The sequence below is a fragment of the Felis catus genome, chromosome B4 (assembly GCF_018350175.1).
Source record: "Felis catus isolate Fca126 chromosome B4, F.catus_Fca126_mat1.0, whole genome shotgun sequence".
In the NCBI taxonomy this organism is placed as follows: Eukaryota; Metazoa; Chordata; class Mammalia; order Carnivora; family Felidae; genus Felis; species Felis catus.
Genome location: NC_058374.1, coordinates 82,610,914 through 82,621,633, shown reverse-complemented (window position 1 = coordinate 82,621,633; position 10,720 = coordinate 82,610,914). Strand labels below are relative to the sequence as shown.

The 10,720-nt window shown below is 45.7% G+C and overlaps 1 protein-coding gene across 1 annotated transcript; it reads right to left on the bottom strand.

Moving 5' to 3' along the window:
• Positions 1 to 1,704: 1,704 nt before the first annotated feature.
• Positions 1,705 to 10,156, bottom strand: PA2G4 (proliferation-associated 2G4). Its single transcript, XM_003988876.6, has 13 exons — positions 9,926 to 10,156; positions 7,922 to 8,050; positions 7,535 to 7,640; positions 7,374 to 7,443; positions 7,081 to 7,173; positions 4,485 to 4,548; positions 4,185 to 4,263; positions 3,954 to 4,032; positions 3,725 to 3,858; positions 3,496 to 3,590; positions 3,250 to 3,377; positions 3,036 to 3,089; positions 1,705 to 2,823 (listed from the first exon to the last, which is right to left on the bottom strand). The coding sequence occupies exons 1-13, from the start codon at positions 10,011 to 10,013 to the stop codon at positions 2,758 to 2,760; spliced, it is 1,185 nt and encodes a 394-aa protein (XP_003988925.1). The 5' UTR covers positions 10,014 to 10,156; the 3' UTR covers positions 1,705 to 2,757.
• Positions 10,157 to 10,720: the final 564 nt, after the last annotated feature.

Here is a 10,720-nt window from a genome sequence, read left to right as displayed (position 1 = left end):
TTGTTACTTAGATGAACGCTTTTTCTTTCTCAGCTATAGTCTTTCCCCCGCGATACATGAGGCTGAATGCCACAAGATTTCTGGCTCAGTACATCTTGTTCAGAAAATACTTCAGGGCGCCTGAGTGGCTCAGTCGGGTAAATGTCCGACTTCGGCTCAAGTCATGATCTCTCAGTCTGTGAGTTCGAGTCCGCGACCGGGTCTGTGCTGACAGCTCAGAGCTTGGAGCCTGCTTTGGATTCCGTGTCTCCCTCTCTCTGCCCCGGCCCCGCTCATGCTCTGTCTCTCTCTCAAAAATAAATAAATAAACATTAAAAAAAGAAAAATACTTCAGTGATTCTGCCTCTACTTAGGAGTTAAGATCAAACCAATGTACATACAGGAAGCAAGATCAACTGTCTTCTCTAGACTGAGAATATTTGGTGTTAAGATTGATCTTCCCAGTCTCATGGTATGGTCAGGTCAGAAACACCCAGAAAAGATACTTGTAGATTTGGCTACGGGAAACTTGAGCTAGGAAGGATGAAAAAGAACAGTTTACCATAGACTTCACCTTACTTTAATAAGAGACTGTAAGGCTTTTCGTGACAATCCTTTTTTCATGGTTTTTTTAATACAGCAACATTTCACTTTTTTTAGCTCTGGAAAAAACGTACTTACGGCCCTCAGGGTGCTTGGATGGCTCAGTCAGTTAAGCATATTTCTCTTGATCTAGGCTCAGGTAATGATCTCAAGATTCACGAGATCAGTACTGCTGAGGGGCTCTGCTCCGACAGTGTGGAGCCTGCTTGGGATTTTCTCTCAGCCCTCCTACTCGCTCTCTCAAAATAAACTTTAAAAATTAAAACTTCTAGGGCCCTCTTTCCAAGTGTTTAAGTAGTTCTAGTATTATCAGAATATAACAAGCTTTTGAAGTTAACTCCAGCAACATTTTACCAAGTCCACTAGGATCAGGATTTCACCTGTTGATTGCCCCTAACAGTAGACTCTTGAAAAACGCACGTTTGAACTGCATCGGTACTTACACGTGTTTTGTTTTTTTTTTTAATTTTTTTTTAACGTTTATTTATTTTTGAGACAGAGAGAGACAGAGCATGAACGGGGGAGGGTCAGAGAGAGGGAGACACAGAATCTGAAACAGGCTCCAGGCTCCGAGCTGTCAGCACAGAGCCCGACGCGGGGCTTGAACTCACGGACGGTGAGATCATGACCTGAGCCGAAGTCGGCCGCTTAACCGACTGAGCCACCCAGGCGCTCCTTACACGTGCTTTTAAATATACACACAATGCTGTAAATTTCTCTTCCTCAGCATTTTCTTAACATCGTCTTTCTCTAACTTATTGTAATAAGAGTATACAATGCATATAACATATGAAGTGTATTAATCAGCTGTTATCCTAAGGCTTCTGGGCCTAATACTAAAGGCATTCTTCCTGGTTTCCTAAATCAAGACAAACACTTCAATATGGTTTTATTTTTTGCAGTACACATTAATTGTCCTGAACAAATTGTCAGCAACAAGGGGTAAGTTTTTACTCAAAAAAACTTTAAAAACTTTCATAAAAAAATGTACTGTCCCAACCCACAGTATTTCTTTAGAACGGCAGAATATGGCAATATCGAAAACTAGTTCCAAATGACCATCACTTCAGTTGACATTTCCCCCATCTTTATCAAATAAGCACAGCACACAAAGGCACATGATTATGAGCAAATCCAAATTTATTTTAACGCCATGTCATTTTCAACATGTTTAAAAACCTCATAAGTTAGCGGGAGCCCTAGTTCCCTGGGACAGCATGCCAGAGGTACCGAATTTCATCACCTTCCTCTCCAAACCCCTAGCAATTCATCCAATCCAAGTCCACAGCTTCAGAAAGCTAGGAGTTGTCTCTTCAGTCAGTCTGCTCCTCTGGTTCCTGGTCTTTCTTTCAGGGAGGGAAGTCAAAATATTTCAAACAGGGAACAAAACCACAGTTGAGCTTCCAGCTCAGGTATCTAAGATGAAACAGGGGAACGCCCCCCCATCGACTCCAAAGAAATGGACAAGGCGGAGATGGATTACTTCTTTACGGCTTTGTGAAGACAAAAAAAGTCCTGCAGAACAAAAACGACTAAAGAGATTTACAAATGAGGATCCATTTGACAGATGAGAATCTCTTGGTAAATGCAGGCTCCAGCTCCTAAAAATGAGAGGGGCCTGACCAGTCTGGATCAGAAAGGAATCTGCCACACGTGAATAAAAACAATCTGAATATAGCTCCTCTTTATTTTGAGGCCTGATAAAATACCTGGGGAGAATGGGAAAAGAGAGGAACAAGCCCCAACAGATGGGAAAATGCTGACACCAGAGTGGTATAAAAAAATTTCAGCTGAGTTTTTAGTGGTGGCGGCTACTTTAGCCTTCTCCCTGTTCTGTTGTAGGGTCATAAACCTTGACCAAAGCAGAGAGTAGTAGAAAAAGGCTAGAAAGAGGGGCTTGAAGACGATGAATTTTGACTCCTGATTTTATTATTCAATTTCTCTTTTCTATTTAAAGTAGTCTTCGGTGGCTGGGAAGCCTGGCCTCCCAAGACCAGAGTCAGTTGGAGCTGGTTGTTGTTGGACAGGGAGTGGGGTAGGGACAGGGATGGGGGCAGGGAGATCCTGCTCTGCTGGCGGTCCTGGGTGGAGAAGACGAACTGCACTTCACAGAGCCTGGGGTGTGGTGGGAAAGGGATGAGGCAGGAGCGGCAAGCTGGGGAGATGGGACCCACCTCAGTCCCCAGCTTCATTCTCTTCTAATGTTTCCCCACTGGTGGCATTTTCTGCAGTCTTGGAGGCCTATATTCGTGGAAAAGAGAGGAAGACTTATCAGTTTCCAACTACCTGGGGTAGTATCCAGGGTACCAAGGACAAAAATATCCTAATGCTCTAGGTCAAGGCTGAGGAAAGGGAAAGTAAGGATATACAGATACATATATGCCCACCACAACACCCAGGAAGGTGGACTCAAGAGGGATCAAGTTCACCCTGCCAGAGACAGATAATCATACCTTCTTTTTTTTCTTTTTCTGGGTTTTCCGACTTGCAGAACTCTGGAGGAGGGCCTGGAAAATAGGAGGAGGAAGGAAAACAAATTTTGAGGAATGCTGAGGAAACACAAAATGTCTCTCTCAGTATCCCGGCCCTTTGCAGGACTTTGCTGACACCTCCTCCTCACTCCCAGGACACGTGCAATGTGTTCACCCCTTTCCGTCACACACTGACCTTTAGCTCTGCATCCTGGACCTCCATCTCAGACTTGTAAAGGTCAGGCTCAAAGGGACCACTAGTTATCCGCATGGGGCCATTGGGCATGAGCAGGACTGTAAATTTAAACTGGGCAACAAATTCACCTATGGAAGAAAGGAAGTGTTTTGATAAAATGTCCCCTTGTCATACTCCTTTTCTGTAAGCTAGAGCGGGGGACTGTAATCAGGGGCTCCAAAGTGAAACTCTCTTCTTAGGACTCACCCTCCTTCTCATAGAGAACATTAAATGGCTGCAGCAGTTCGTGTTTGGCACATTCCACCACACCCATGCGGGCCTTCTTCTCATCTTCAAATGCTCTGGGTGGTGGAAGACAAATTCAGGCATCCTTAACTCCCTATCAAGTAACATTTTCCTCAAGTTTTTAAATGTGTGTGATCTAGGGAGTCAGACTGGTTCCAAGTACTGTTCTTGCTAAGTGCAGTAGTAGTACCTTAAAGTAAATGGCATGGCATCAAAACGCCTTTCGACCTCACTGAAGAAGGCACGTGAAGTTTTCATTTTCAGCCCATACTGTTTAGAAGGGTCTCGTTTGTAAATGGTGGTTCTCTGTCCTGCATCCTTGGCCTAAAAGAGTAAAAAGTTAGGTCACATTTGGGCTGGTGCTCTTAGAACACACCCTCAGTCACTCTTCTGTGCTAGCTCTGGTAAACTCTCCTCACCTTGCCCTCTCCTGAGCTGACAAGAACATCCACAGCATATACTTCGTGTACCTCAAATTCAGCCTTTTCATGGTCCTTCCTAAAAGGAATAGAAAGGGAACCATAAAAAACAATAAGTAGTTCCTGGAGTCTGAAGTAAAAGAAGACAGACAAGAGTAAGCTGGGAGCATGAAGAAAATGTTCGTGACTAGACTCAGAGGGTGGAAAGCGAAGGGTGGAACTGGCACCTACTTCTGCTGGTCTGTGGGATTCTGGATAATGGTTTTCTCTCCATCGATGACATGCTGCTTCAACTGATGTGACAGCATACCTGAGGACAGGACAAAGCCATCTAGAACCCAAAAGGTTCCCAAATCCACCCACCTATGTAGGTTGATGAGGCAGGCAGTGAGGGAAAAGTGCCTATGAAAACTCAGGGGAGAAAAGGTTTTGGCTTACACTGTGCTAGAGTCAGAATGGATCTTCGAAGGAGCAAAATCCTTAATTCTACTAAACCACTCAGACCCTCAACCCTGTTATCTGAGGTCTCACCTTCTATTGGTGTGCAATTAAATGAGTGGGCAACTTTGTTCCAGGCTTCTGTCACTTGTGTGTTCTAGAAGTACAAGATCAAATAACAGGTGAGATATATAAAGGGGCCAATAAGCTCTCCACCATGAGAATGAAAAATATAAAAAACTGATAGTCCCAATACCCTCCATCAAGAGCAACGACTCTCATTGGTTTTTCATTTCAAGTTATTATCCCTACAGCTTAAAAACACCTTATGTTTGCATATCATTTTACAAAGTGCTTTCACAAAGATGGTCTAATTAGACAATTCTGAAAGGTGAATACAGCAGATCTATACCCCATATCCCGATTTAAAACATGAAGAAACTGAGGCACAGAAAGGTTAAGATTTTCCCAGGCTTAAGCCAGTTAACTTGAAGAAACTGAGATAAACCCAGGTTTTCTAGTGATGAATCCAGTGTTTATTCCATAATATTTGTTGAGAGGGAACAGCAAACTCTGATTTTCCCCTTCTTACCTTTCAAACATGATCTGACCCCCACCTAAGCTACAGTTCTTTTTTTCTTTTAATCTTTATTTTTGAGAGAGAGACAGAGTGTGAGCAGGGGAGGAGCAGAGACAGAGAGAGACGCAGAATCCAAAACAGGCTCCAGGCCCCAAGCTGCCAGCACAGAGCCCAACGCGGGGCTCGAACCCACGAACCATGAGATCATGACCTGAGCCAAAGTCAGACCCTCAACTGACTGAGCCACCCAGGTGCCCCTAAGCTACAGTTCTTAAACAAAATGAAAAATAAGTAATCATAACTAATATTATTAAGCCATATGCTAGGTACTGTACATGGATCATTTCAATTGTTACAACAACCCTATGATAATAAGTGACAATTTCATTTTTCCTATTTTGCGGATTAGGAAATTTGAACTCAAAAAGTTATTTTTAAACAGTAAGCATTGGCGATAGGGCAAGAATCCAGAAATTCCTGATGTATGTCATAATTATATAATAGCCAGTATACACCACCGCCTTCCAGTGAAGATAACACTATTCTAAGTATATAAATAATCAACACGCAAAGTAATAAGAGCCAACACAAGTGCTTACTATGTGCCAGGTACTGTTCAAAATGCTTCATAACAACTGTATGAAGTAGGTATTGTTATAAGAAAACCAAGACAGAGGTTTAAGTAAAAATGATGCAAACGAGTAACAATGGTGAAGTACAAACTAATTAAAAGAAGAATGAGAGAGAACAGACATGAAAAAAAGCAAAAGCAAAAGCAAAAGCAAAAAAAAAAAAAAAAAAAAAAAAGGGCAAGCTTTAAGTATTGAACAGGGTCCTAGAGACTGAAGTGTGAGAAAAAATGTCTCCATGCATAGCCTAAGATGTTAAATTATAGTAATTCACGATAGTTTATGATCCCTGGGCTTTCTAATATTGTCTTGCAAAAGCACAAAAGTAACTTTTGGCCTCTCTCTGCCACCAGTTTACTGGTACTACTGTGATTTCTGTTATAAGCTTTTAAAATTGGGTTTTTGGGGGCACTTGCCTGGCTCAATTGGAAGGGCAAGTGACTTTTGATCTTGGGGTTGTGAGTTTGAGCCCTACGTTTGGTGTAGGGATTAATTACACAAAGAATTAAAAAAAACACAGTTCTTAAAAAAAAAGTTGGTTTTTTTTTTTACATTTGTGTTTTACTCTAAGTGATATCCCTCAAATTATTTTAGGAAAAGATGTACATCCAAAACACGAATAAGAGAGGACCTCTATAGGCTCCATGAGGAAAGGACCATATATCCCCAAACACCTGCATGTGAACTTATCTATGATAGTCTCTCAGAGTTAGTTGTGATCTCATAGCTTATGAGTTCAAGCCCCACAGGAGGCTCACTGCTGTCTGCGCAGAGTCTGCTTTGGCACTTGTGCAGATCCTTTGTCCCCCTCTTTGTCTCCCCCTCCTCCATCCGAACATGCACTCTCGCACTAAATAAATAAACATTTATATAAACAAGTTTATTTCTGAGGGCGGGGGAGGGGAGAGAGAGACAGAGGATCTGAAGCAGGTCCTGCACTGTCAGCGTAGAGCCTAAAGCAGGGCTTGAACTGATGAACTGTGAAAATCTGACTGAGCTAAAGTCAGACACTTAACGAACTGAGCCACCCAGGTGCCCCAATACAACGAATTTTAAAGAGCTGTATGTTTTAGGGGCACCTGGCTGCCTCACTTAGTAGAGCATGCAACTCTTGACCTCACGGGCTTTTTTTTTGAGCCCACTTTGGGGCTTTAAAAAGAAAGGGATGGGGGTGCCCGGGGTGGCTCAGTGACATCTCACTCTTTGTTTCAGCTCAGGTCATGATCTCATGGTTCATGAGTTTGAGCCCCATGGTGGCCTCCTTGCTCACAGTGCAGAGTTTGCTTGGAGCTCTCTCTCCCTCTCTCTCTGCCCCTACCCAACTGGTGCTCACTCTCTCTCAAAATAAATAAACTTAAAAGAAAAAAAGCTATTTTATAAGGGGGCTGTAGGAGAAGGGGACAGTTCAACACAGAATAGCTATAAATGGCTAATGCTTCTTACATTCTATCAGGGTTTAGAACTGGACTAAACAGCTTACCTGGTTTCCAGGTTTGACCAGGCGCAGGGCAGCTTCAGCACAAAGGTGAGCTGCCTTAATGACATCTGCTTTCCGCCCTGTTACTTGGGTCCCCTGTAGATAAGGAAATGTAATCAGTACTCCCTGGAAAATCATTCTAACTGAGCTGGTCACTATGCAAGGCCAGCCAACACTTTTCTCCTTTTATTTCTCTAGGGACTCTCTCAAACTGTATATGGTGGTAAGGGGTGGGAATAAGAAGCAGCAGCATACCCTCCCCACAAGTGGAACAAAATTCAAAGCAGACCACCTACCTGAGCTACATCAACCACAAAAGTGTGAGCCACATTAGCGATGAAGCCATCCACATGGACCCCAAGGTCACTGAAAGGCAAGAGGAGAGCACAGCATTAGCAACTAGCACTATGCAAATGCTTAGGAAAAAGACAAGTGCTCTAAAATGGCTTAAGCTTACATTTTTACCAAGTCACCTTCCTTGAGAATATAGTCCTGGTCGCTCTTCAAAGGGGAGAAGTGACATACACAGTTATTTACTGAAATGCTGGTGGGAAAGGCAATACCTGTAAAGAGACAATCATCAGCCTTACTACCCTGCTGTCTCTCTCTCTCAATGTCTCTTTCGGAGCCCTGCTGCCCCTCGGAAAAATGGAAGTTTTTTCTTCAGGGTCTTGCCTGTTTAATCAGTTTGGATTGGGTAGGAAACTGCTTGTATCCCACCTGCCATTTCAAATTTCCAAATATCTCAACCAGAGCTTGGGTGGGGGTTACATCATTACAATAAAACAAACAGGACTGAGTAAGGGTCAAACTTGGGAAATTAGTGGGGGGATTGATTTTTTACCTTTCTTCATTTCTTTTTCTTTCTTGAAAATTTTCCCTGTCTCTTCCATAATCATGGCATCACCTTTCTCACACAGGCTCAGTACGGACACACCTGAGCAGGATGCTTCCACCAAAGACCGAAGTACCCCTGGGGACAGAATCCCACCATGTCAGCCCTGTATGTGTTGTCTAAGTCACCATCCAAACAATACCTAGAAGTTAGCGTTTGTAATATTCCTTAGTGCCATTGCCCAAGGCTGAAAGAGGGAACAAGTTTGTCTCTTGGAATATACCTACTTATAATCACTAAATTTCTACCTTCCTTTTCCTAAAATAAAAAAGCCACACACCCTTCTCTCCCTATAGAATGTGACAACTGGGTAAACACCATCTGTCTCCCTAGTGAAGGGAGACTTTCCAAAGATACCAGTGGTGTGGTAGGACAGTTACGAACTTCAAGGGGGTTCTCACCTCAGCAAGGTGACCAACATACATGCAAAGCAGACTGGAAGAAATTTATAGGCGTCAGGAACAACAGGAAGATAGACACAGAATTGCTGACTCGAAGCTGATGCATTGTTAAATGCTACCTTCTTCCCTTCTCAGACACCCCAATTAGATGTTAGTAATCTCAATCTGTGTAAAAGTATTTCCTCATCAACCGGTGTATAAACCAAAGGGACTTAATCTAAAGTTCCTGAGCTTCAAAGGCTCATGTCTTACAGCTTGTAGCACATCTCAAAGAGGTGTAAGACCGGAGTTTCAAACTAGTATCTGGGATCACAAGTGCCTCAGAAGTTATAAGTTGCAAGGGAAAAAAATTTTTTGATTCAAACCACTAATACTAAAAAGCACTCCAAATAAGGCACTATATTAAATGTTCATTTTGTTATAAAGCATTGTTCTGTTCACTGGATGTCCTCACCATGGCCTATCCTGAACTTCAGATTTGATTTTTGTGATCCAAGTCTTTGGAAGCATGAAAAACTCAGGTTTTCAGCCATAGGACCAAAGGGATCCTAAATACCTATCTTTACTGTCAAAACCATTTAAAAGCCCAAACACAAGCATTTTCTGTTCCCCTAATTGGGTTTTAAAGTGAAAAGGTAAATTGCAAAGAGAGAAAAAGGAAAGTGTGACATCTGCCAAGCTTGGCAGGCAGCTGCTGAGAAAGTCCCAGCACAGTGGTAATAAGGATGACTTCTGAGATCCTAAAATCACCCCCCCACCCTCTTTTCAGTACCATTCACAAGACTGCCTAGTTGGGGTGAGAACCTCAAAACACTCCTAGCGTTATCAAGTCCCTGAGATCAAATCTGACGGCTAAGGCTATCTGCACAGATTGTTGGTAGCAATAACTTCAAGAAAAGTCAGATATTATCTCCAAGAGTTGTGTTAGGAGCTCCAGGGGTGTCCTCCAACGATCCCTGAGCTGGCCCAAGAGGAGAAGGGGGCCCCACCAGCGAAGGAGTTGAAGTAAAAAACGAAAGACTCCAGCAAAGCACGTGGTAGGGAAGCTGGTGTCAGGGACTGTAGCAGAGGAAGGGAGCCGGCGATCCGCATGGGAACCCGGCAACACGTGCCGGCTGGGCTCTTGATGCCGGGGAGCCAAAACAAAATAGAGGGGCGCTTCCGTCGCCAACAGCTGGGCGCTTCCTTTTCGAGGTGGCCTCGCCGCTGGCAGAATAAGAGGCAGGGATCCGGACCGAAGGGTGAGGGGCAGAAGATGCGCCTTGCCTCTTGACTAACGGCCTAAGGTCGTAGCCGGCTGGGGGCCGTGCTCTGCGCTCTTCCCGGTCAGGGCCCCACACCTCCCCAGACTCCAGCCCAGGCCCAGCGGCTCAGGTCCCAGGCGCGACACGGAGTCTTCCCACCACGCCACCCACGGTGGACCGGCGCGGGGCCCTCAGCTGCTCACTCCGCATGACCCCACCGCTCCAGCCCCGCCGGGGCCAGCCCAGCACCGTCCCCTTTGCCTCCCCCTCTCAGCCTCGATCTCCGGACCCCCAAGGCCCGCACTCACGGTTGGCGATGTCGCCCCCCATCTTATACTTGGTCACAACCAGGTCCTCGGCGATAGTTTGCTCCTGCTGCTCGTCCTCGCCCGACATCTTCCCACTACCACCACCACCACTGCAGCCTCGTTCCTCCTGAGCCGCCGCCTCTGTCTTCCTTCCCAGCCGCAGGCTGTGCCTACAGCCCCTTCGATCCGCGAGGAAAGCGCGAGCGAAAGCGCGAGCTAGCCAGGGAGCGGGCGGGCGAGCGAGAGCGAGAAGCTGCGAGCGCGCGGGCTGAAGCGCAAGGCACGCTGGGACAACGAGTCCCTTCTACAGGCCGCCTCTAGTCGACTTTGCGGACTCTTGAACTACAATTCCCAGTTCGCCTTTCGCGCTCTTAAGCCAGGCCCTGGGGCCTTGCCCTCCAAGGGCCTCGCACGCCGGAATCGCCAAGCACTCTGGGAAGGGTCAGGCTCCGGCGGGAAGGCGGAGCAGTTGGTGAGCTTCATGGGAAGCGTGGTCTCTCCCGGAAAAACCACATCCACCAGGAGCACGGAGCGAGAACCCGTAATAGAGAGGGGCGGGCTAAGGGAGAAGGGGCGGAGCTACAGCGGGGCGATGGGTGTTTAGGCAGCGGGGCTGGGTGGAGCAGGGTGGAACCCAGGCGAGGAGGGAGTGGCTACATTAAGGGCAGGGAGGCTGGGTGCGCCCTTCCTCGGATCCCTGGAGCGGCTGGCGGGACCGGCTCAGCCGGTCCAATCATCCTCCGGTGCTGGGAGAACGGGGAGGGGCAAGAACTATGGAACTCCTATGGAAGGAGA

Excerpts from the sequence above, each read along its gene's own strand:
- PA2G4 (XM_003988876.6), bottom strand. The coding sequence starts at position 10,013 with ATGTCGGGCGAGGACGAGCAGCAGGAGCAAACTATCGCCGAGGACCTG. Across the intron at positions 4,033-4,184 it reads AATCCCACAGACCAGCAGAA|GAAGGACCATGAAAAGGCTG; the intron begins GTAGGTGCCAGT and ends TATTCCTTTTAG. Across the intron at positions 3,090-3,249 it reads TCCAGGATGCAGAGCTAAAG|GCCCTCCTCCAGAGTTCTGC; the intron begins GTCAGTGTGTGA and ends CCTATTTTCCAG.